Source organism: Anomaloglossus baeobatrachus, chromosome 2 (assembly GCF_048569485.1).
Source record: "Anomaloglossus baeobatrachus isolate aAnoBae1 chromosome 2, aAnoBae1.hap1, whole genome shotgun sequence".
NCBI lineage: Eukaryota > Metazoa > Chordata > Amphibia > Anura > Aromobatidae > Anomaloglossus > Anomaloglossus baeobatrachus.
This window is the reverse complement of record NC_134354.1, coordinates 709,176,789-709,202,745: the sequence shown is the minus strand read 5'-3', so window position 1 is coordinate 709,202,745 and position 25,957 is coordinate 709,176,789. Positions and strand designations below refer to the sequence as shown.

Genomic DNA, 25,957 nt, shown 5'->3' with positions numbered 1-25,957 from the left:
GTGAATACCGAACCAAGTAGAAGATATCCCCAAGGCCAGCAAAGCCCTAGGAGTCTGAAAGGAGACAAGGTCCACAACAGAGGAGTTTCTTACCCTGCTTGGAGAAGTGTGCGCCAATGTCGACACCAGGACCAAAGCCCTAGGAGTTGGACTGATTCCCCTTCAGCGGTACCATGAGTCTACTGTTGGGCGCACTTTGTAGGGCATAGCGTAGGTCTCATTAGCCAGAGCACAGCATCCGCGCAGCCCTGTTAGCGGAGGCCAGTTAGGTTGTAGCATAGTGTATTAATTGAATTGCTTTGTTTGGTTCCCTACCCATAGTCTTTTGTCTGTGATATTTGGGGATATGTGCGGTTTGCCTGCCCCAGCTAGTAGCTGAAGCTTGTAATATCTTACTACTCTAAGTAATATTCCCCTTATGGCGTGTGCCATTGTTGTGTGTCCTGCCTGTAAATAAAGCAAACCCTTGTTTTCTGCAACCTCATCTTGCGTTTCGTAGTTGTACCATGGTGGTCCGCCGGCCATCGCTAAAAGTGGGACTGCGAGCAGGGTCGATCCTCGCATAATCTGTTAAGATGGACTGTGGGGACGATGCCCAAAGAAAACAAACTACAAAAGAACGAAGGAAAAGGGAACAGACATCGCTGGGACCCGAGCACAGGCAACACCAATCGAGGATGTCCACGAAGAAAAAGAACACAAAACGCTGTCTGGTATGCTCGGAAGCATATATATATATAAAATATATGCAATAGAACCTGCCCTTGGCAAGTTCACCAGAGGGTGAGAAAAACACTGTGAAGCGCTACACTACATGTTCAGAGGCTGTGAATTAAGGAATGCCCAGTGATTAGAGGTGCCCACCTCTGGCCTGTGCACTTGAAAGAAAGAGTCCGCCCTCCCCGAGTTGCTGAGGGAGAATAGGTGGCTGCCCTGAAGAAACGGGAGGAGGATCCAGAAGAGGCCCCACCCTAGAGGGCCAGGTCCAAAAATGATTGGCATCATTACAGTCTCTAAAAGAGTGACAACTGGACCATGGCAGAGGTGTCGCATATGGAAAGGATAGCCAAAGGTGAGCTGGCCAATCAGGAAAAACCCGACCAGAGTGTCCAGATACAGCGGCTGTTGTAAGATTTGGCCGGAGAGAGCCTGGCAGAGGCAGAGCATGATTGGCACTAAAGGAGTGGGATTTGGAGCCCCAACAGTCGCCCACGACCAGGCACCAGCAGCTGGCCACTCTGGGAGAGGTGGCCTCCTTTGAATTCTGGCGCAGCCGCGGGTATATCTTGGAGGACGCGACTCAGGATTGGATTTTCATTGATGTAGCTTCAGTCAATTCGTCTGGGGCGATAGCCCCTTTACAGTAAGATTCCGAGTGCAAGGTGAAGGTGGAGGTACTTGAAGGTGGAGAATCCCCAAGGCTCCTATGCAGCCTTTGTTAGGCAGGCTGAATTTATATTTGAAGGAAAATTCTACCATTTCCAGAACCAACAAAAATATGGCTGCAAGGTTGGTAGTGAGAAAAATAACCAGACCCTGATGACGTGCCTCAGTTGTACCTCTATTAATGGACTGTTCCGCGTCTCGTGGGGACAAGTCTGGAGATCCAGTCTCTGAAGATGACCTGAGCAGCCAAAAGGTATTTTTATTTGTTTTCCCCCTCCTTATCTTTTGTTGCGCATGTTGCGCCCCTCTCTGCTGGAATGCCGAAAGGCAAAGCGGGTGCTTAGCCTGTTTGCCCCTGCCTTGTGGACACTACTTTTTGTTCCACGGACCTTGCCCCTAGTTACATGGACTTTACCCCTTGGCCCAAGGACATCTCCCCTTTGTCTCAAGACTTTGCCCTTCTTTTCCCAAGGACGTTTACCCATGGATTTTTGTTTCGCCATGGTGCTTCGGGACAGTGTATCCAGTACTGGCATCTGCAGAGAGAGGAGGAGGTGGAGTAGACTTGTGGACCCAGAGGAGTGGGTCTGGGACTGTCCCTCTTCCCTGCTGGAAATGGCAGGCACGCGGAAACAAACCGATGCTGGCAAATCAGAGACTACTATTGTGTGTAGTTTGTGCATGTATCTGTGTATCTCCATTTGGTACCCAGATGGTATAGACGCTGGCCTACTGCTAATCTAGACTCTAAAGACATGCAAGTTGCTTAGCAAAATCCTGGCCGAGGATGGCTAGATTTAAGAAAGGAGGCATGTAGGAGGTGGTCGAATTACCCGCACCCCTTCTGAGTATTGTACTGTACTATTGTATTTTATTATGAGTGTGTTATATTTGTGTTGAGCAGCGCTGCTGCTGGAGGATATGTTTCTCTGACGTAGCAGAGGAAACTGGGTGTAGCGTCTGGTGCCACCTAGCACGAGTACTAATAAGACAAATGTATGTTTTATGGTATTACTGCATAATGTGCATTTTATAGTAACATAAAGGACAAATAGTATACGTTATTAATGTGTTAGCAATGTGTTGATAGTGAATAGAGTAAAGCGGGCTTTACACACTGCGATATCGGTCCCGATATCGCTAGTGTGGGTACCCGCCCCCATCTGTTGCGCGACACGGGCAAATCGCTGCCCGTGCCGCACAACATCGCCCAGACCCGTCACACATACTTACCTGCCCGGCGACGTCGCTGTGACCGGCGAACCGCCTCCTTTCTAAGGAGGCGGTCCGTGCGGCGTCACAGCGACGTCACTGAGTGGCCGCCCAATAGCAGCAGAGGGACGTAACATCCCGCCCACATCCTTCATTCCGCATTGTGGCCGGGAGGCAGGTAAGGAGAGCTTTCTCGTTCCTGCGGTGTCACACTGAGCGATGTGTGCTGCCGCAGGAACGAGGAACAACCTCGTTACTGCTGCAGTAACGATTTTTGAGAATGGACACCCATGTCACCGATGAGCGATTTTGCGCGATTTTGCACGTTTTTGCAACGATGCAAAATCGCTCATCGGTGTCACACGCAACGGCATCGCTAATGCGGCCGGATGTGCGTCACCAATTCCGTGACCCCAACGACTTCGCATTAGCAATGTCGTAGCGTGTAAAGCCTGCTTAAGATAATAATGCTAAGTAGGATATTATATAAGATAGAGTGTATTAATAATATAAAGAGTGATATGCAGGTGTGGGCACGTAGAGTTAGATACTTTTGCTAATTGAGGAGACTTGGAATATGGTGGGAAGTGTGACAAAGAGTTGGTTAGCCAGACAGTTAGGAAAGTCAGTTCTGACAAGTGTTGCTGAAGCAAGGGCAAGCTCTGTACCAGAGTCCGTCAGGGAACCGGGAGGTATCCTCCATGGTGTCCGGAGCCTACAGTTCACCTTGTGATGGGTACAGTATAACTATCCAAGGCAGCGATTGGACAAGGGAAGCCGCAAAGCCAAGAATTGGAGAAAAGCATTTGGATATGCCAATATACAAAATACTGATAAATGTTTACATAAATAATTATCCAGATTTAACTTACCGTAGCTAATGAATAATAATAATAATAATGCGGGCTGTTTCTAAAGGTTTTTTTATATCTCTGTACAGGTCTTGAATCTTGTCCAGTCCTATGTAACGCTGCGGGTGCCGCTCTATGTGTCCTATGTCTTTCACTCTCCTGTGGGCGTTGGCGGGTGGCAGCACTTTGATCTACACTCCGAGCTCCGTCTGACCTTTGTGTATGACACTGCCATCTTGTGGAAGGATGGGATTGGGAGTCCTCCAGAGGCTGAATTACAAGGTAAAACTGTCAGTCTTGAATGTATTTTCCTCAGATTTTATTCCTTCCTATCTCTGTCTGGCTTGTTATTTTCTGAAAGTATTCAGTATTTGTCTTTTTTGCTTGCGTTTCTTTTTTTTGTACCAAATTCATCAAAATGTTGCACAATGCCACAAACGTACAGATGCTTTTTTTCAGTTTTGCTAATATTTAGAGTATAAACTTTAAGATTTTGCAACACTAGTCTTCAAGTGCTCAAAAAAATTAGATTTTGTTCTCCCCTTCGGTACTGGAGCACAATTGCAGAAATATTTTGCGACCGTATATAATATTGGCTGGTACATAGATCAGAACAGAATGGAGCTTGCTGCATAGATATGGGAGCAGAACAAAGTTTACTGCCTACATAGATACTGAAACAGAAGCATGCTGACCACATAGATACAGAAACTGAACCAACTGATGAGAATGGAACCAAGATTACTACATAGATATGGGAACTGAAAGAAGCATACTACAGAGATAAGGAAGCAGAATTGAGCTTACAACATGGATACAGGAACAGAAACAAACATAATACATATATACGGGAACAGAACCAAGCTTACTGCATACATAAGGTACCTGAATCCAGATTGCTACATAGATATAGTACCAGAGCCAAGAATACTGCATTGATATGATACCAAAACAAAACTTACTGCAAACAGTACCATAGCTGAGCTTACTATATGGATATGAGAGCAAAACCAAGCTTACTACATAGATACAGTATCATAACCCATCTCACTACATATACAAAAATTACCTATTCAGGCCCTTTTGAACACCCTTTTTATTAAAAAATACCTTTTGGTTAACAAGACCTGTTTGCTTGCCTGATCACTTGCCTGTCACTTAAATGTATTGTAAGGAGACTACGTGTTCTTTCTTTTTCCTGTTTTTTTTTTCTGTAATTGTAACTGTATTTGTGGTTATTTATTTTAATTTATTTTTCAAAATCTTCTCAATAAAAAACATTAATTTTTAGATTTTGTGTTAGGATATGGCTGTTCACATACTCTCTGTGCTCATCACATCCCTGCTCCATATGTAGTTTGCATGAAGACAATCTCATGACAACTTCATTATCTTTTGATAAACCCAATTGAAACGAAAAAGTAATTGGCAAGTGATTGTCTCTATAAAAATTGCATATGGAGCGGGGATGTGTCAAGCACAGAGAGTTTAAAAACAGCCGAATCCTAATAGTACATTTCACATTGTTAGGAGTCAAAGCCCCGTTACACGCAACAACGTATCTAACGATATATCGCCGGGGTCACGGATTCCGTGTCGCACATCTGGCATCGTTAGCGACGCTCACCTTATCGTTGAACGTTGACACGTCGTTCATTTTCAGAAAATCGTTGATTGTTGCAGGACGGAGGTTGTTCGTCGTTCCCGAGGCAGCACACATCGCTATGTGTGAGACCTCGGGAACGACGAACTACAGCTTACCTGCAGCCACCAGCAATGAGGAAGGAAGGAGGTGAGCGGGATGTTACGGCCACTCATCTCCGCCCATCTGCTTCTATTGGGCGGCCGCTTAGTGACGCCGCTGTGACGCCGCATGAACCGCCCCCTTAGAAAGGAGGTGGTTCGCCGGCAACAGCGACGTCGCTAGGCAGGTACGAATTTGTGCGCCACTGGCAGCGATATCCTGTGACGCACAAACGACGGGGGCGGGTGCTTTCACCAGCGATATCGCTAGCGATATCGTTGCGTGTAAAGCCCCCTTTAGAGTGCAATTCAACAAATGTTCTTGACATCCCTTTAAAAGTAACTTGTTACCTTGAGAAACACAATGTATCTGCAGATGTTGGGTCATTCTGCAGGTAAATAGTGTTTAAAGCCTCGTTAGCTTTAAGTGGAAAAGTGTTGGCTACAGGGAGAAAATTATTTTTATTCTCCCTGCTGCCATTCAGTTCCAATCATAGTCACAGTTTAGGAGTTGTTCTAGTCAGCATAACGTCTTCCTAGAACCGCCAACCTCTGGCTGGGCTTAATATAATAACCAACATGGCAGCAAGCCATCAGCAACCCGTTACTGTGTCACAGGATGGCTGATGGGAGCTGATGAGTGCATGCACCGGCTATAGCACTAAGTGCCACTGTCAGTAACTGACAAGGGCGTTTAAAAACTTAAAGGGGATATCCGGGACTGTGTTAAAAAACAAAAGTTCCTAAGCACTAACAAGTAAGTAGGTGCTACCTACCAATCTGTTGTGTCCGGCACTGTTTTTCACCGACACAGAGCAGTCACAGATCACGATTTAGCGGCTTACACTGACGTCAAGTCAACTGAGCAGCGGTTTATATTGACAGCCAGATCCCCTGTTAGGCAGTGGGGTGCCAGCTGTCAATCAGCAATCCATCCTGTCACCAGAACAGAGTGGAAAAGAAGCTTCTGCTCTGTTGATGTGATGTACATATATACAGACATGTATACATACAATATACCGACACGTGCACATATACAGACATGTATACATATAGTATACCGACATGTACATATATACAGACATGTACACATACAGTATACAGACATGTACACATATATAGACATGTACACATATACATACATGTACACATATACAGACATGTACACATACAGTACATAGACAGGTACACATACAATATACAGACATGTTCACATATACAGACATGTACACATATACAGACATGTACACATACAGTATACAGACATGTACACATATACAGACATGTACATATACAGTATACAGACATGTACACATATACAGACATGTACATATATACAGACATGTACATATATACAGACATATATACAGACATGTACACATACAGTATACAGACATGTACACATATATAGACATGTACACATATACATACATGTACACATATACAGACATGTACACATACAGTACATAGACAGGTACACATACAATATACAGACATGTTCACATATACAGACATGTACACATACAGTATACAGACATGTACACATATACAGACATGTACATATACAGTATACAGACATGTACACATATACAGACATGTACACATACAGTATACAGAGTTGTACACATATACAGACATGTACACATATACAGACATGTACATATATACAGACATATATACATACAGTATACAGACATGTACACATATATAGACATGTACACATATACATACATGTACACATATACAGACATGTACACATACATTATACAGACATGTACACATATACAGACATGTACACATACAGTACATAGACAGGTACACTTACAATATACAGACATGTTCACATATCCAGACATGTACACATATACAGACATGTACACATACAGTATACAGACTTGTACACCTATACAGGGGAGCGATCCAGGGGGGTAAATGCTCCCCGCCCCACTGACCTAGCCTGCACCTGTGTAAGAATTTTGTATACGCAACCAACTTGGAGATGTCATTGACAACAGTGACATCTGCTGGTGAAAATAGGTACTACCATCACTAAACAACTTGCTGATAGTACAGAATCCATGATCTTTGGCTCTATCATCGGGGATGTTGCTGTGGTTCGTAGTTGCACTCAAACTCTTGCACATAAGGGGGAGCAATGGCTCCTCTCCTTAAAACAAGACACCAGTGTTATATCACCGGGTAGGTGAGGGGACCTGCTAGACATTTTGCATTGGTCCCTAAGAGCTCCACTTTTCCCCTCCATTAGTCCTAGGTGAGTTGCCTGTGTCACAGCGTCATCAGCACGCTGCCAATGATCTGCAGAGGTCTTTACTCCAAATCTGACCTAACATCCTAAGCAAACTGATGAGAGGGTTAGAGGGGTTTACTTCTGTCCGTTGCCTCTGCGGTGCTCCTCGGTTACAGTTTATCGCTGATCATTATGCTGAATTTGTATTTTTAGTGCAGTGGTAAGTGACAGTAGTAGGTATTATAAGCCATTATTCCATTTTTGCCTTAATAACAGATGAATGTGCATTTCTCGCAGTCTTACCGTCTGCTTTCCTCTCATTAGGCTCGCTGTACCCCACCAGCATGCGTATCAATGATGAAGGACGCCTGGTTGTCAACTTTAAAACAGAAGCTCGGTTCTACGGTCTGTTTGTTATGTCCCATCCGGGTAAGAACAGTAAAAATTACTCAGGATAGATAACAGTATGGTAATATATGATAATGAGATCGGCAGCAAATCTGCATCCAGAGGTGGAGAGGTAGATTATATTCCCTGATGTCTAGTAGAGGAAGAGAGGTGGTTTATATTCCCTGGTGTCTAGTAGAGATGGAGAGGTAGATTATATTCCCTGGTGTTTAGTAGAGAGAGAGGTGGTTTATATTCCTTAGTGTCTAGTATCGGGGGAGAGGTGGATTATATTCCCTGGTGTCTAGTAGCGGGGGCGGGGTGCATTATAGTCCCTGGTGTCTAGTAGCGGGGGAGAGGTGGATTACATTCCCTGGTGTGTAGTGGAGATGGAGAGGTAGATTATATTCCCTGGTGTTTAGTAGAGGAGGACTGATGGATTTTATTCCCTGGTGTCTAGTATCGGGGGAGAGGTGGATTATATTCCCTGGTGTCTAGTAGCTGGGGTGGGGTGCATTATATTCCCTGGTGTCTAGTAGCGGGGGAGAGGTGGATTATATTCCCTGGTGTGTAATGGAGATGGAGAGGTAGATTATATTCCCTGGTGTTTAGTAGAGGAGGACTGATGCATTTTATTCCCTGGTGTCTAGTAGCGGGGGATGGGTGGATTATATTCCCTGGTGTCTAGAAGCGGGGGAGAGGTGGATTATATTCCCTGGTGTCTAGTAGAGGAGGACTGGTGGATTTCATTCCCTGATGTCTAGTAGCGGGGGATGGGTGGATTATATTCCCTAGTGTCTATTAGCGGGGGAGAGGTGGATTATATTCCCTGGTGTCTAGTAGAGGAGGACTGGTGGATTTTATTCCCTGGTGTCTAGTAGCGGGGGATGGGTGGATTATATTCCCTGGTGTCTAGTAGCGGGGGAGAGGTGGATTATATTCCTTGATGTCTAGTAGAGGAGGACTGGTGCATTATATTCCCTGGTGTCTAGTAGCGGGGGAGAGGTGGATTATATTCCCTGGTGTCTAGTAGCGGGGGAGAGGTGGATTATATTCCCTGGTGTCTAGTAGAGGAGAATAGGTGGATTATATTCCCTGGTGTCTAGTAGAGGAGAATAGGTGGATTATATTCCCTGGTGTCTAGTAGCGGGATATATAAAATGAACATTAGTGTGTCGTTCTGATGTTCAGCTCCATTTACATTATTTCTGGGTTTTTTTTCTTTTTTAATTCAGCAACATCACTGACGTCCATGATCATGTGCGCCGATCATCCGGAATTGACCTTCACCTTGATTCTTGTGCGCAATGAACCCAGCTATAACCAGCCCATCCAGCAATGGAGTTTTGTCTCGGACTTTGCAGTAAGTGGCTTCATCCTCTGTATATACACTTCTATATATCTGCTAAGATTCAGGACATGGCGTCACCTAATCAGGTTACTGATTATTCCCTCGCCAGGTTCGGGACTACTCTGGCACCTACACGGTGAAGCTCATCCCCTGCACCACCTCCCCATACCAGGAGTACAGCATACCCACTGTGTGTAACCCTCGGGAACCCATCAACTTCGATGTTGATATCCGATTCCAACAGGTAACATGAAAACCAAACCAAGTGTCCCTATCATTTTGATTTCTTTTGTGCACACATGAAGAGAGTAATCATTTACCCTCACCTCCAGGTCAGTGACCCGGTCGCCACTGAGTTTAGTTTAAATACCCAAATGCTGCTCCTGTCCAAGAAATCACTTTGGCTGTCCGACGGATCCATGGGCTTTGGACAAGAGAGTGACATCGCGTTCTCTGAAGGTAAAAGGATTGTTAAACGGAATGTGACAGCAGAAAATGAGGTTTTGTTTCAATCAGGATTTAAAGTTGAATGTATATTTTACATTTTTCATATTTGCTGTTCTGCACAAAATACTTTTCAGAAGTCTCATTATCTTCACAGACAGGATTGCAAATGTATATACAGTACATAACACAGAATTCACCATTCAAAATAGGTGATGTCACATCCCATCTCCTCTTTCTCCCTTAATTAGGCCTGCACCCAGATTAGACCATGCTAGGAAAGCTCTATTAGGCCCCCTTCACACGGCCGTGTAAAAAAGCACCTGTTGCACGATCTGTTTTGGACATCCATATGGCCATACGTGTGTGTCATTCGTGTGACATTATTATTATTATTATTATTATTTATTATTATAGCGCCATTTATTCCATGGCACTTTAAAAGTGAAAGAGGGTATACGTACAATAATCATTAACAGTACAAAACAGACTGGTATAGGAGGAGAGAGGACCCTGCCCGCAAGGGCTCACAGTCTACAGGGAATGGGTGATGGTACAAGAGGTGAGGACAGAGCTGGTTGCGCAGTGGTCTACTGGACTGAGGGCTATTGTAGGTTGTAGGCTTGTTGGAAGAGGTGGGTCTTGAGGTTCCACTTGAAGCTTTCCACGGTAGGGGAGAGTCTGATGTGCTGAGGTAGAGCGTTCCAGAGTATGGGGGATGCACGGGAGCAATCTTGTACGCGATTGTGGGAAGAGGAGATAAGAGAAGAGCAGAGAAGGAGATCTTGTGAGGATCTGAGGTTGCGTGCAGGGAGACTAGGTCACAGATGTAGGGAGGAGACAGGTTGTGCATGGCTTTGTATGTCATGGTTAATGTTTTGAACTTGAGTCGTTGGGTGATGGGAAGCCAGTGAAGGGATTGGCAGAGTGGCGAGGCTGGGGAGTAGAGAGGGAAGAGGTGGATTAAGCGGGCCGCAGAGTTTAGGATAGATTGGAGGGGTGCAAGAGTGTTGGAAGGGAGGCCAGAGAGCAGGAGGTTGCAGTAGTCGAGGCGGGAGATGATGAGGGCATGCACTAATGATTTTGCTGATTCTTGGTTAAGGAAAGCACAGATCTGAGAGATATTTTTGAGTTGTAATCGGCATGAGTTGAAGAGGGCTTGGATGTGTTGCTTGAAGGATAGAGCAGAGTCGAGGGTTACTCCAAGGCAACGAGCTTGTGAGACAGGGGAGAGTGAGCAACCATCAAGTTTGATGGAAAGGCTTGTTGGTGGAGATGAGTGAGGAGGAGGAAACACAATTAACTCTGTTTTGCCCATGTTAAGTTTTAGGAATCGCGCAGAGAAGAAGGATGAAATAGCAGACAGACATTGTGGAATTTTGGTTAGTAGAGAGGTAATGTCAGGTCCAGAGAGGTAGATCTGCGTGTCATCGGCATAGAGATGATACTGGAAGCCGTGGGACTCTATGAGCTGTCCCAGGCCGAAGGTGTAGATGGAGAACAGCAGGGGTCCAAGAACTGAACCTTGGGGGACACCGACAGATAGGGGGCGAGATGAGGACGTGGTGTGAGAATGGAAGACGCTGAAAGTTCGGTCGGTTAGGTATGAGGAGATCCAAGATAGGGCCAAGTCTGTGATGCCCAGAGATGAGAGAATTTGTAGTAGGAGGGAATGGTCTACGGTGTCGAAGGCAGAGGACAGGTCCAGTAGGAGGAGGGTAGAGTAGTGTCGCTTGGCTTTGGCGGTTAATAGGTCATTAGTGACTTTAGTTAGGGCAGTTTCAGTGGAATGATGCGGTCGGAAGCCAGATTGTAGCTGGTCAAAGAGGGAGCAGGATGAGAGGTGTGAGGACAGTTCAAGATGGACATGCTGTTCCAGTAGTTTTGAGGCATACGGGAGAAGGGATATGAGGCGATAGTTTGACACAGAGGATGGGTCAAGGGAGGGCTTTTTGAGGATGGGTATAATGGAGGCATGTTTAAAGCATGAGGGGAATACACCACTTGTTAGTGATAGGTTGAAGAGATGGGTTAGGGCTGGGATGAAGACTGCGGTGATGTTAGGGATGAGGTGCGATGGGAGAGGGTCCAGTGTACAGGTGGTTAGATGTGATCTTGAGAGTAGAGTGGAAAGATTGTTTTCTGTCATGGTGGAGAAGCTGGATTTGGAGGAAGAAGGCTGAGCAGTTATGATGAAGGGCCGTGGTGATTGTGAGCCAAAGCTTGCTCTGATGTTGTCAATCTTCTGCTTGAAGAAAGAGGCAAAGTCTTCAGCTGAGAGGAGAGGGAGGTGGTGCTGGAGGACGGAGGAGAGAGTTGAAAGTGTTGAATAGCTGTTTAGGGTTCTGTGCTGTCCATGTGAAATGACCGTGTGACATCCATGTGACCGGTACTGCATAATACTGAAATTAATGGGGTTTTTTATGCGAAAAAATGTGCAATACATAAATGCTAGATAGAGAGATAGAGACATTGCTAGACAGCTTGTACAGCTATTTAGCAGACCTAGTAAACAATTTTAGAAAAAAAAAATTACGCTGGGTTCCCCCTAATTTTCATAACAAGCAAAGGTACAGCAGCAGCCGTACACACTTTTCTGTGTGAGAATCAGTTCCGTGAACTTAGATGACCTCATGAGGTCAGCCCAGGTCACAACAGCGGGTCACACAATAGTGTGTGAGCCGCAATGGGCAGTGACGGGCAGTGACACCATGAGTTCACAACGGGTCAGTGCCCGCGGCTCTCTTGCCAATATTCATGGGAGGGGTCTCGCGATACTTGGCGTGAGAACAGCCGTGGGCATTGAACTTTCACTTTATTTTTTATCATTTCATCATGATATCATATCCAATTATGTATGCATTATATCAGTTATATTATAGAGTTATACATTAAATAGTTATCAGTTATTATATCATTATAGCCATTATATGTATTTGTTCCATTAAATAGTGTATTTGTAGGATTTTTAATGCAGATTTCATCTGTGATATATTCAAGGGATTAAATCTGAGTTAAAATTCTGCAACAGAAATTGACATGGTGCAAATTTACAAAATCTGCACTGAAGGTCAGAATCTTTTTGAAAAAGTTTGCATTATCTGGGTGAGATCTGAAAAAATCTCATGAAAATGGTTGCTACTAACATTCACAGTGAGTTTTGCCTGCAAAAATACATAGGTAAAATCCACAACCAGACCATCCATGCGGACATACACTAATGTTCTTAATGTTGTGAATCCCGCAGGTGATGTTATCTATGGTCGAGTGATGGTTGATCCTGTCCAGAACCTGGGAAATTCTTTTTACTGCAGCATTGAGAAGGTTTTCCTCTGTACTGGAGCAGATGGCTACGTACCAAAGTACAGTCCTTCCGATAACGAGTACGGCTGCCTGGCAGACTCTACATCTCTCCTGTACCAATTTAAGATATTGGTGAGTCTTATGTATACGCTCTTCTATTTTTTGTATGAAAGTGAACAAAACCTTTAGCGGGCTTTACCCACAGTGACATTGTTAGCGATGTCGCTGATGAAAGCACCCGCCCCCGTCAGTTGTGCATCACGGGAAAATCGCTGCCCGTGGCGCACAACATCGCTTACACCAGTCAGACGTACTTACCTTCCTAGCGATGTCGCTGTGGCCAGCAAACCACCTCCATTCTAAGGGGGGCAGTTTGTTCGGCGCCACAGCAACGTCACTAAGTGGCCACCCGATAGAAGCGGAGTGGTGGAGATGAGCGGGCCGAACATCCCGCCCACCCTCTTCCTTCCTCATTGCGGGCGTTCGAATGTACGGTGATGTGCCTCGTTCCTGCGGTGTCAGACATAGCGATGTGTGCTGTCGCAGGAACGATGAACAACCTGCGTCCTACAACAGCAACGATAATCGGGATAGGAACGACTGGTCAATGATCAACGATATGGTATTTTTGATCATTAACGGTCGTTCCTGCGTTTCACACACAATGACATCGCTAATGAGGCCGGATGTGCGTCACGAATTCCGTGACCCCCAACGACATCTCGTAAACGTTGTCGTTGCGTGTAAAGCCCGCTTTTGAAATATTAAGAAGAATCTGCTTGTCAAGATGTGGTCTGACTGTAAAGGGGGCTTTACACGCAACGACGTCACTAACAAGGCCAGATATGCGTCACGAATTCCGTGACCCCAGCGACATCTCGTTAGCAATGTCGTTGCGTGTAAAGCGGCCTTTAGGCTATGTGTAGACGGAGATTGCTGTAGTGGTCAAAATTGTAAAACAGTGGAAACAACTTCAGGAACCTCTCCTTTTTGGGTTAGTTTTTGGAGCAGTTTTTGTTAACGGATGCGATTTGTTTTTTAGACTTTTTACGGTGTTCTGGAAGAGTTTCTGCCTGAGGTATGTTCTGCAGTATTTTGCTTGGACAGTGCCGAGTTTGGAGAGGATTCCATCAAGAGTCTCTTCAAAGACTGCCTTTTTTATTTTCCCACCAGGCATTTTTCATAAGTTATTTTGTAGGTGTGTTTTGAAGAGGACTTTCTCCCAACAAAAACTCAGTATGTGCATAGCCTAATTTTATGTGCACACAATGTTTTTTAGATGAGTGAACACCCACCAAGTTTAAGACGCTCAAGGTCACACAAGTATTTTTTGTCATGAAGCTTTTTTCTTTTTTGCTTCTTTGCACTTGTTTCATAAACGCTTTTTACAACACTTTTACCTACCGGCGTTTTTTGTTTTGTTTTTTATATAACTTTCCTTTTTTTTAACTATTGAGTGCCTTTCAAGCTGAAGCCGCCTGAACAATGGTCAGGTCACTTCTTTTAACTGCTTCACATCCTCGGAAACCTTAAGTGGCTAAAAGAAGCTCAGTAATGCAATAGTAAGTCATATATTCAATCTTTTTAGTTCTTATTTAGCACTTTTTCAGGTCAGTTATTGAGCATACAGTTTTAGGCCAGAAACTCTCAAAATTAACCTCAAAATTTGAAGATTATGATTAGTTTCCGCTGTAATAAGTTCTCTAAAAGACTTTGTGTGCACATAGGACAACCCTATATTCAAAAGGGGTTTATCTTTACCCAAATAGTTTTCTGAAGTGGTTTTCAAAGACTTTTTTTATTCTTGAAGCGTTCTTTGCAGTTCCTTCATTGGATAGTGCCCAGTTTGCAGACAATTCATTCAGGATCTGCTTCAAAGAAGTTACATGCACTTCCTTTTTACCACCAGGAGTTTTTCAAAACCTCTTTAGGAAAAAATGTTCAAATGATTTCCAAATGTGTTTGAAGTCGTTTTTGAGGAGGATTCCGGGGTAGGGGCACACAACGTCTTTAAACTGATAGAATTTTTTTACACAACCACTTGAGGAAAAACCCAGCAGGCGGCACAGTGGCTCAGTGGTTAGCACTCTGAAAACAATGTTGTTTTGACATTTCTGTGCTTCATGTTCATTTTTTGAGGCGCTTTTTCAGATGGATTTCTGGTATATACACTTTAATGAATAACCTCCTTAATAGTGATGGGTGAACTGTAAAGTTCGGGGTCTGTACCCGACACATTGTATTTGTGTATGGACCACGAACTCGGACTTCTCAGGGAAGTCAGTGTTACTGTTTGGGTTTGGCCACCCTGATTAAAAAAAAAAAGGCAAAATTGGAATTAAAGCAGGACAATTATACCGAGCAGCTGCTTTCGGGTCTGCTCATTAAAGCTTATGAATAGTCACTGCTTACCCCGCCCACCCTCTGTGACAGCGTCTGTGATTGGTTGTAGTCAGACTGCCGGTGTCGGCATCTGTGGTTGGTTGGTTGTAATTAGTAAAAATGTATTCCCCACCAATTTTGATACCCAAGATAAAGCAGATAGCTGGGGACTGGTATTCTCAGGCTGGGGAGGCACATGGTTATTGGGCCCTCCCTACCATAAAAATAGCATCCCACAGAGGTCCCAGAATTGGTGTATCCATTAGATTCTCCAATCGCTTTACTCAGCTCATCCTTATTGCCCTGGTGCAGTGGCAATCAGTTTTATATACAGTAAGGGGTTAATGACAGCTCTAATTTGTCAAATTATCACAGCTGTCATCAAGCCCAAGGTTAGTTATGGGTAGGAGTCAGTGAGACCATCCATTACTAATCGTGTAAGTAAAAAGAAATAAACAAAACACAGAGAAAAATCCTTTATTAGAAAAAAACTTAAAAAAACCCTCTTACTTCAATTTATTAACCGCCAAAACACCCCTGCAGGTCTGATGTAATCCACAGACACAACTTCCCAAGATGATCCCGGCTCTGCTACATCTGAGGTTGCAGTGTGCACTCACATTAGAAAACGTGACTGAGCACTGCGGCGTATGGGACAGACTGATGGAGCCACAGCTGTGAGCGGTGACATCAGTAAGTTTACCTGATGTCACATCTGGTGGTTCCCATGGTACCCCAGCTGAGACCTCAGGTGAATTGACCTGAGGTGAATTCATTGAACCCAGTGACCTCACCTCAGGTGAAGTCATTGAACGCAATTCCGGATCACCAGATTAGGCTATACGCAAACATTGAGTATCTGGTTGCAGACATTTCTGCACCAAAGCTGTCTGCTTTATCTTGGCTGGATATCAAAATTGGGGGGGGACTGCACACATTCTTTTTTTAATTATTTCTTTAAATAATTAAAAAAAGCCTCAGAGGGACCCTTAGGCTGGGGCCACACGGGGCACTACTGCGATGCTCGCATGATACTCGGCTCGCGCTGGCAGCACAGCAGGAGCCAAGTGTCATGCTAGTATCCCTGCGACTGCGGTCCGATCATGCGAGCGGACCTCAGCTGCGGGGGGCGGGCCGGCTCTCAGGGGGACGGGCAGGTGCTGCGGAGGGGAGGGAGAGATTTCTCTCCCTCTCTCCTCTGTAGCTGGCTATTGCGATTCTCGCTCTGCACGCGCGGTACACCGGTGTATCGCGAGTGCAGTGCGATTTTTCTCTCGCCCCATTCACTTGAATGGATGCGAGAGAAATGAGTCTCTCTTTACAATCGCAGCATGCTGCGATTGTTTTCTCGGTCCGATTAGGGCTGAGAAAATAATCACTCATTTGTGCTGACACACAGGCTAGAATTGGTCCGAGTGGAATGCGATGTTTTATCGCACTCCACTCTCACCGATTTTCTCGCCGTGTGGCTTAGGCCTTATATTTCGAGACACAGCCAAGATAATGCTCGCAGCAGGGGGCTTTAGCCTCCATCTGTCTGCTTTATATGCGCTGGGTATCAGAATACATGGCAACCTACACCATTTTTTCCAATTATTTATTTTTACACTCAACTTCTGAGACCCAGACAGTTACTGCGAGGAGAATCAATCACAGATGCTGTCACAGACGGTGGGCGGGGAAGCAGTGAATATTCATGAGGATTAATGAGCTGACCCAGAAACAGTGTGACAGCCATGCGGAACCTTGCTAAGTATAATTGTCCTGATTTAATCTTCATTTTGCTGCGGATTGTCGTCTCGTCCATCTCGTCTCCTTAGCCCTTTGGCCAGTTTTACTCATCCATGAAACATGAACCATTCTTACACTAGAAAACCTAGCCCCACCGCCGGTTATACAGACCTGAGACAGTTGTTTCATAGTCATACGTGGGCAAATATGAAGCAGTTATCTCTCGGATTTCAAGCTGGTATAAAACTGGTGTTACAGTCTACAAATTTGTCAGATTAGTGATATGAATGTCTTGGGGCCCAATGTCAAATCTGTAGCAGTGGAGACCCAACTCATCACCATTATTAGTCGTACTGCATTCTTATGCTGCAGATACCAGTCCTAAATACAATTACAGCCTCCTCATATTTAGTTTGTTAAATGTTATCACTTTACATCTTTGTCAGAACCGACACATTACATGTTATGTTACTTTGTGGTCTTGCAGGATAAAGCGCAGCCAGAAACTCAGGCTGGTAGATTTGGCAGCATCACGTTTAATGCTAGACTGGCCGCTGATGACCCGGAGGCATTACCTCTTGTCAGGCAGCCAGGCTCAGATGGATTTAAAGTGGACTCCACTCCTCTGTTCCAGGTGAGTGATCCCTGATAATAATCATTGTTTAATTCTTTGTTATCTTATTATTATTATTATTATTATTATTATTATTATCTTAAATGATGGTATTTCCTGTCATTAATTGGAGAAAGGTCCTGACCGGTGGAAGTCTAGCTACTGTTCTCCCCAAAACACTATAGAAACTAAATTTCTTACATGTAATGAATAGCATATCTGACCTGACCTAGTAAAAAGGTACAAATCCATCCCCGTCTCCCTTTATAGAAGTCACAGCTGTTATAGGTATTTTTATATGGGTTCTTAGCTATACAGTCATGGCCGAAAGTGTTGACACCCTTAAAATTGCTCCAGAAAATGAAGTATTTTTCCCAGAAAATTATTGCAATTACACACATTTTGTTATACACATGCTTATTTCCTTTGTTTGTATTGGCACAACACAAGAAAAAATAAAAAAAAACACAGAAAAAAAGGCAAATTGGACATAATTTTACACAACATTCCAAATATGGGCTGCACAAAATTGTTGGCCCCATCAACTTAATATCTGGGTGTACGCCTTTTGGAATAAATAACTGCAATCACTTCCTATAACTAACAATCTTCTTACACCTCTCCACGGAACCACTCTTCTTTTGCAAACTTCTCCAGGTCTCTCATATTTGAAAGAGCCTTCTGCCAACAGCTATTACAATTATACAATTAGCTGTATAGGTAGGATACCATCTTAGTAGCCGTATAGGTAGGATACCATCCATCTTAGTAGCCGTATAGGTAGGATACCATTTTATTAGCTGTGTAGGTAGGATACCATCTTATTAGCCGTATAGGTAGGATACCATCTTATTAGCCGTATAGGTAGGATACCTTCTTACTAGCCATATAGGTAGGATACCATCTTATTAGCTGTATAAGTTGAATACCATCTTACTAGCCGTATAGGTTAGTATACCATCTTATTAGCCATATAAGTAGGATACCATCTTATTAGCCATATAGGTAGGTCTTCCCGAGACCAGTGATTGTTTTGTCTTGCTGGTCTACTAGGCATTGCTCCCACCTAGCCAGAATCCTACTCCACACTGATGAGGGGCAATACCCCGAAACAGCTGTCTGTGGATGGATACCTGGCCTTGGTTTTTCCCTTGTCAAACTCGTCAAAGAGTTGGATATTGACTAAAGTGGCCACTTGATATGGTGGTTATGGTGGTCTCCTTAAAAGGAGCCGCTCCTTAGCTGGGTCCTTCCCAGAGGGATATCTGGCTATTTTCTGTGTCGAGACTCCTAACAGAGGCTCCATGGACCTTTTTTGATTTGCATACTTCCCAGGGGGCAATGCACCTAGGATTTCACTGTGTTGGGCGCCTTTGCTGGCTTCCAGCAGTGTTTTCTCTGGATGGTCTTCCCGAGACCAGTGATTGTTTTGTCTTGCTAGCCGTATAGGTAGGATACCATCTTATTAGCCATATAAGTCGGATACCATCTTAGTAGCCGTATAGGTAGGATACCATTTTATTATCTGTGTTGGTAAAATACCATCTTATTAGCCTATACGCAGGATACCATCTTATTAGCCATATAGGTAGGATACTATCTTGATAGCCATATAATTAGGATACCATCTGTTTTAATTGCTTCAGTTTTTTAGTGACTTAAGCTTGATTTGAGTCAGAAAAATAAAATGCCTACATTCATGAAAGTTTTCTTTGACATAAAAACTGATAACCAACACATGCACAAAATTAATATATTTTTCTATAGTTTGCAGATACCTTGGTCCAAAAATTATCCTATGTGTATTTTTCAGGTTTCCACTGGAAGAGAGTGGTATATTCATGCAATCTACACTGTGAGATCCAAAGAAAATACCAACCGAGGCATTGGAAAGAGAAGCTTAGACTACCAGTACCATTCTGTGTTGAGTACAGACACGTCCAGGAGACGTCATAATAAGAGAGATGCTAATGAAGTCCCTACAGTTGCTCAAGAAATTGGCATTGAGCGTAACAGAGGAACCAATATCCAGCATATCATTTTGGAACGTAGCAACAAAAAGACAATTCCTGAGAAAGAGATCAATCCAGATGGGATAATACCAAGAGAGCTAAATAAGAAGGAAAGTGAAGTTAATGTGGTCCTCATTGTGGTCATCATTGCCGCCATATTGTTATTAGTGGTGTGTGTGATAGCAATTATTTTATTCATGTTAAAGCGTAAAGAAAAATCTAAAAAGAAAGAAGAAGGGAGAGAGTCTGGAAGCAGCGAGCCCATGATGCCTCCTCGTGGATACAGTACAGACAGCTCCGAGGTTTGACCTAGTGGATCCATGAGACAAGTCATGTACAAGTGCCTCAAAGATAGAAAAAATGAAACTGTTTTTAACTTTTTCCTAAAGACGCCTGCTGACCATGCCCCATGGTCCATCTGCTCTTAAATACCTCATGTATGTCGAAAGTGTTGGAAGTACCAGGAGGGGCACAAATGGGACCGAAACATCAAACCATTGTTTGTACAACCAGGATTCCTGACAACCTGAACTCATGCACTAAACATGAAGAGGCGCTAAAAAAACAAACTGTAAAGGAGGATTATCCTCTTGTATTTCTTTTATATTATTTAAAAATGAAAATATGCAAAGGTGCTGATAGCTCATCTCTTCATTCACAGGGAGGGCTTTTTTTTCTAATATCCATTAGAGGTTCAATGATCGTACTCTACATGTCAGTTTTCGAAGATTTTTGACAATAGACTTTCCATTCGTGGTTGTGAGGATTGCTATAAAATGTTTTTGTCTCGTACATTATATGGAAGCTGATGACAAGGTCAAGGATCTGTTCAGAAGTTATTTTCCCAGTGTTTCCATCTATTTTTATTATTCCTTATTAGCCAAAGATTCCTCCGAGGTTGAAGGTGCTAGTCTAAGAAAGTGGTTACCCAGTCTGTACCAGACTGCATAGAGCATTAGATCATAACGAGGTATGTGCATTAGAAGGACTTTATGGCACTGATTGCCTCACGCCGGTCATGTGAGGTTCTACTTGTCTACTGGCTACTGAGAAACAAGCAATATCGAAGTCTATTGTATCATACTCAAATTGTCTCTTCAGGGAAGAACTCTAGCTCCACCTATTGGAAGTAGCAATCCTAAAAGTCTAAAGTGGCTCTTTAACAAGCCTTTTCATATGACCTAGTATTTATGCCAGATCAGAACCTCAATTTGCAGACACAATGTTTCAGGATGATTGTCCCTCGTCAGTGCAAAGTATGAGGTCTGACTAAATAAAAAGAAGCGCCCTTTATGTACAAGAAAGGGGGTAGATAGAGTTGAGTAATAAGATTTGCCGGATCCTGATTCGGCTTCCGCTTTGGTTCTCCATGGCATCTGGACCAGGACAGTGCACATTTCCTCTGCCAGCACTCTAATGTGGATGTCCTCGGTGCCTTAATAGGTCCCAATGATATCATGGCATTGTGGTGCGATGCACATCATGATGTCGCTCATGGCGAAGTGGAGAAAATCTTTTTGCTCAAAATCTAGGGGCAGATTTATCAAAATCAAAACAAAGAATACTTGGAGTCATTTTTCATTGCAATCTATTAGATTCCTATTTTGATTTTGTAAAGAATCTCTTAAAATGTACATCTTAAAGGGAATCTGTCATCAGGTTTTTGCTATGTAAGCTAAAGCCAGCAAGCTGCAAGGGTTAAGACAGACAATTCAGGGATACCTGTCTTGTCAAGGTCCGATCTGTTGTTTAATAGCTATCTTTGCTTAAGTAGCAGGAACCTTATCATTGCTGGTCTACAATGTCACCCACATGGCAGTCCGCCACGCTGCCTCCTCTGATTGACACCTCACTGTCAATGTTCTATCGCTATAGAGAACTTAGTGTGGGTGGGGATAGCTCTCTCAGCTCAGCAGCTGTTGAAACCACAAGTTTTCATTCCCTGTCTAAAAAGACACATCTGCAGGTTTTTCTCACTATCTGACATGAAATCAGAATAAAACTTTCCCGTTTTAGGTCAATTAGGAACCAAAATTATTTATATTTGCCAAATGCCAGAATAATGAGAGAGAGAATGCTTTAAGGCATTTTTATTACTTTTGCAAAGTCAAAAGTTTACATACACTAAGAGTACTATGCCTTTAAACAATACAGGACAGCCCATATAATGATAGCATGCCTTTGGAAGCTTCTGATAGGTTTATTGGCAACATCTGAATCAATTAGTGACACACCTGTGGATGTATTTTAATGCACACCTGAAACACACTGCTTCTTTGTGTAGCATCATGGAAAAGTAAAAAAAAAATCATGATTTCATGTCATATAGTGAGAAAAACATGCATGTGTGTCTTTTTAGATAGTGTATGTAAACCCCTGGTTTCAAGTGCATATGACTAAATCTAAAAATTCTGATTGTATCAGAACAGCTGCAGCCAGTAATCAAAGTGAAACATTGTTAGATTCAGAGTCTCAGCCCCTACAACATGCAGTTCTCAGATGAGGTAGCAAAAACCTGCTGACAGATTCCCTCTACATCTTATAGGGAAACTGCTCCACTTATTATTTGCATCACTTTTACTAGTTTTGCAGCTTTACCCCAAAGGTTAGAACATTGCATGCTGTGTGATATTGCATTATATGTAAGGTTAATGAATAAAGATTTACAGACTCAGTCTTCATGATGAAGTTGTAGGTAAAGGGAATTTGTCACTAGGTTTTTGCTACCTGATCTGAGGTAGCATAATGTAGGGACAGAGATCTTGATTCCAGTGATGTGTCACTTACTGGGCTCTTTGCTGCATTTTTTGATAAAATCTCTGTTTTATCATCAGGAGATTATCACTAGGTAGTCCTTATATTCATGAGCAATGTTCTGCCTATGCAACAGAAACCATACATTTTCTTTGTATGATATCTACATAGAAAGAGTCATTTTGAATCTATTTTTTTACTGTTTTGTATTGTTCTTACTTTTTTTGCTGTTTGCTCTATTTATGTACATTGGTGATTTTACTATTTTGCTGTTGGAAATAGACTTATCTTCAATGTGAAATGCAAGCTCTGTGGTAACAGGAATCCGGCAGGATCCTAAATTTAGCATTAGGCATGGAGGACAAAAATATTATGTAACTCAAAATGAACGTGAGACGAGTCGGTGAAAACATTGACAATATGAACCATAGAATATTAGAGTTGGAATGACATCATTTTATGTAGATTTTAGTTTGCAAATTAGGATCATGCAAAAGTGGAGGCTTTCATTAAAGTGTCATATGGTCACGCAAAAATATAACCTGCGGAGATCGGCATCACTTTAGAAAAGGGCCAAGAGAGAGAGGACACAGGATGGGTCTTTTATAACTTTTGAAAAGTTTTCAAACTACTACTGCAAAGCCAACCATTTTTCATAAAGATGTGTTTATTGTAAGGATACAAAGAGACAAGCTGAAGCCATTACAGGTTAGAAATAGCCAAAATGACTACTGAGATATTTGTTGGGAACCTCTGGTCAAAACGTTTTATCGTAATAGTTCAAGAAAGTCAAAATAGCTGTGTAAGAGGGAACGTTTCTCTTACAGAGTGTGCCATGTCAGTGTAAGGAGACTTATAAGCCATGTAATGGTCCTCTGGGAACTTAAATATGCAAAGATCCTATTCAGAGAGGAAGAAGACAGGAACTCTAGGTCCACCTATTGGAGGTAGCCATCCTAAAAGTCAATATCGACCCTTTAACGAGTCTTGCCACATGATTTAATTAGAAATGTGCACATTTTCCAGTTGTAAGCTCAGCCCTCACCAGACCCAAAAAGTCCTCTGCCCCATATGAGAACAATCCTACAAATGATGGGCGATTGATAAGGGGCCCTGTCACAGAGAGGGTGCAAATTTGAACCGCAAAAGGGGAACATTTGGTGATATTATTGGCTCTGTGGACTTGTAGATTCCTCACATCAACTCCCTTACCAGATAATATTATTGGCTCCTGGGATTTATAGATTCCTCACATTACCTCCCTTACCAGTGTGTGTGAATATAAATTCTCACTTCTTTTTCATGTAGTAGACCATAATGAGGCATAGTAGTAATCCATGAAAGTATCACTCCAGCAATTTTTTTTTATTTTTTTTTATAATCCCTTTGTTAGGGATCACATACTAAGTGTAATGTATGTATATGGTTACATACTCACCGGCTTTCATCTTCATCTGTTTTCAGCCCCGTGCCAGTCATTTCGGCACCACATAACAGCTTTGGTGGGCCGCTGGATCACTGTGTTCCAGAAGGTACTTTTCTTAATACAAGTCTATGGGAATCCAAACGAAGCTACAGAACCTTTTTCTGAATTCCCATAGATGTGCATTGAGAAGATTTAAAGAGGACCAACCACTACGATTTTCATATATAAACTGAACCCAGTGCTATACTGGTGCTATCATGCTGATTCTAAACATACCTTTAGTTGTGATATCGGATGTATACTTTCCGAAATACAAGCAAGTAAAGTTTGTGAAATGCACTGTTATTTGATTGATAGCAGCTACAGAATATCTAGTAGGTGGGTGGGGTTTTGCTAATTATTCCCTCCCCTGTCTGCCTGCCTGTTCTTCCTCCCTCCCGTCCTTCTTCCGCCTGTAATAACAGAGACAGCGGGAGGATGGACAGGCAGGCAGACAGGGGTGGGAATAACTAGCAAAACCCAACCCACCTATTAGATATTCTGTAGCTGCTATCAATCAAATAACAGTGCATTTCACAAACTTTACTTGCCTATATTTCAGAAAGTATACATCCGATCTCACAACTAAAGGTAGGTATAGAATCAGTATGATAGCGCCAGTATAGCACTGGGTTTAGTTTATATAGGAAAATCCTGGTGGTTGGTCCTCTTTAAAAAAAATAAGTGATCTCTGCTTTACATGTGGTTTCACAAGTGCAGTCACACAGTGTCGGATCGGGCTGAAAACAGGTGAAGACGGCAACCAGTGAGTATATGACTAGGTGCATTACACACATACACGAGTGCTGCTGTAAAGTTAAGAATAACACATTACTAAAAATATAGACTTTTTTTTAGATTTTTTTTTTTTACTTTTTGTTATTACAGTTGATGCTGCTGCCTGATCAGGATAGCTATGGTGTCCGGTCACGCCATGTCAGATATTTGTTCTAGGAATCTCGCTGTTATCAGACACGTAAGACGAGGTTCCCTAGAACCAAACATAGGACTGATCGTCACAAATAAATAAGTAGGAAAGATTTTATTACAGAATTACACAGAACAATATGCCGGGAACAAGTTATTTATTATCATGGCAATCATTGATCCTCTTAAGGGTTTGTTTATAATGAATAGCATGTTATATATTTTACCATTGTGCACAGTATATATAAAGCTCATATCATTACCTATATTGTTTAGCATTGTAGCATTTCTTTATCCCGTTTTATTATTTCCTCCACTTTATTTTCCCTTTCATTTCACTTTGAAAATATCTTTTCCAGATTGAGATGATTAGGTTTAACCATAATTCCACATTTTCCAAGATGTTTTATGACCTATTTATATAAAATACTAATCCAAACTACTGGTAAGTGTAGATATATAGGTTTTTGGTTTAATTTTACTAACTTTAGTTCCCCCAATGTTGTTTTTGTACAGGATTAGTCTGCACCATATTTATCTTAAAGAAACCTAATACTATATTTAAAAAAAAATTACTTAAAGCATCACTATATAGTATCCCTAAGGTTTATTTTTGAGGTCTGAAGCTAAGGTTAAAGAAACAAGGGCATGTGACTTTTTAGGATTTTGTGTCAATATGGGGGTCTTATATTTCATTGTTCTGGCATAAGGGATGGAATAATACACTCTCTGTTGTGTTGGTAGGTGACACTGAATATGTCCACTCCTAAATGTTAAACTGGTTATGAGACTATTTACCATGAAAAAGAAAAGGCAGAGAAAGCCTAGAGATTTCACCTCTAACGCCTACAGGATGGTGAATGCAGCTCTGGACTAGATTTCAGGCTGTATATTGGGATCTGTTCAAAATAAGTAAATGTAATGTATTGTCAGCGTTACGATTAGTGATGAACGGGCACTACCATGCTTGGGTGCTTGGTACTCATAACTACTAGTGATGAGCGCGCACTACCATGCTCAGGTGCTCAGTACTAGTAACTAGTGATAAGTGAGCACTACCATGGTCGAGTGCTCGGTACTCATAACTAGTGATGAGCAAGCATTACCATGCTTGGGAGCTCAGTACTCAACTAGAGATGAGTGGGCAC

The 25,957-nt window shown here is 42.7% G+C and overlaps 1 protein-coding gene across 1 annotated transcript in view; it reads left to right on the top strand.

Moving 5' to 3' along the window:
• Nucleotides 1-24,051, top strand: part of FREM2 (FRAS1 related extracellular matrix 2) — a 374,871-nt gene extending 350,820 nt beyond the window's left edge. The window contains exons 17-24 of the mRNA XM_075337311.1: nt 3,539-3,731; nt 7,765-7,869; nt 9,063-9,190; nt 9,288-9,422; nt 9,511-9,637; nt 12,870-13,057; nt 17,526-17,672; nt 19,465-24,051. Coding sequence (XP_075193426.1) covers nt 3,539-3,731; nt 7,765-7,869; nt 9,063-9,190; nt 9,288-9,422; nt 9,511-9,637; nt 12,870-13,057; nt 17,526-17,672; nt 19,465-19,971 — 1,530 coding nt within the window. The 3' untranslated portion in view covers nt 19,972-24,051. The remainder of the gene's footprint in view (nt 1-3,538; nt 3,732-7,764; nt 7,870-9,062; nt 9,191-9,287; nt 9,423-9,510; nt 9,638-12,869; nt 13,058-17,525; nt 17,673-19,464) is intronic.
• Nucleotides 24,052-25,957: the final 1,906 nt, after the last annotated feature.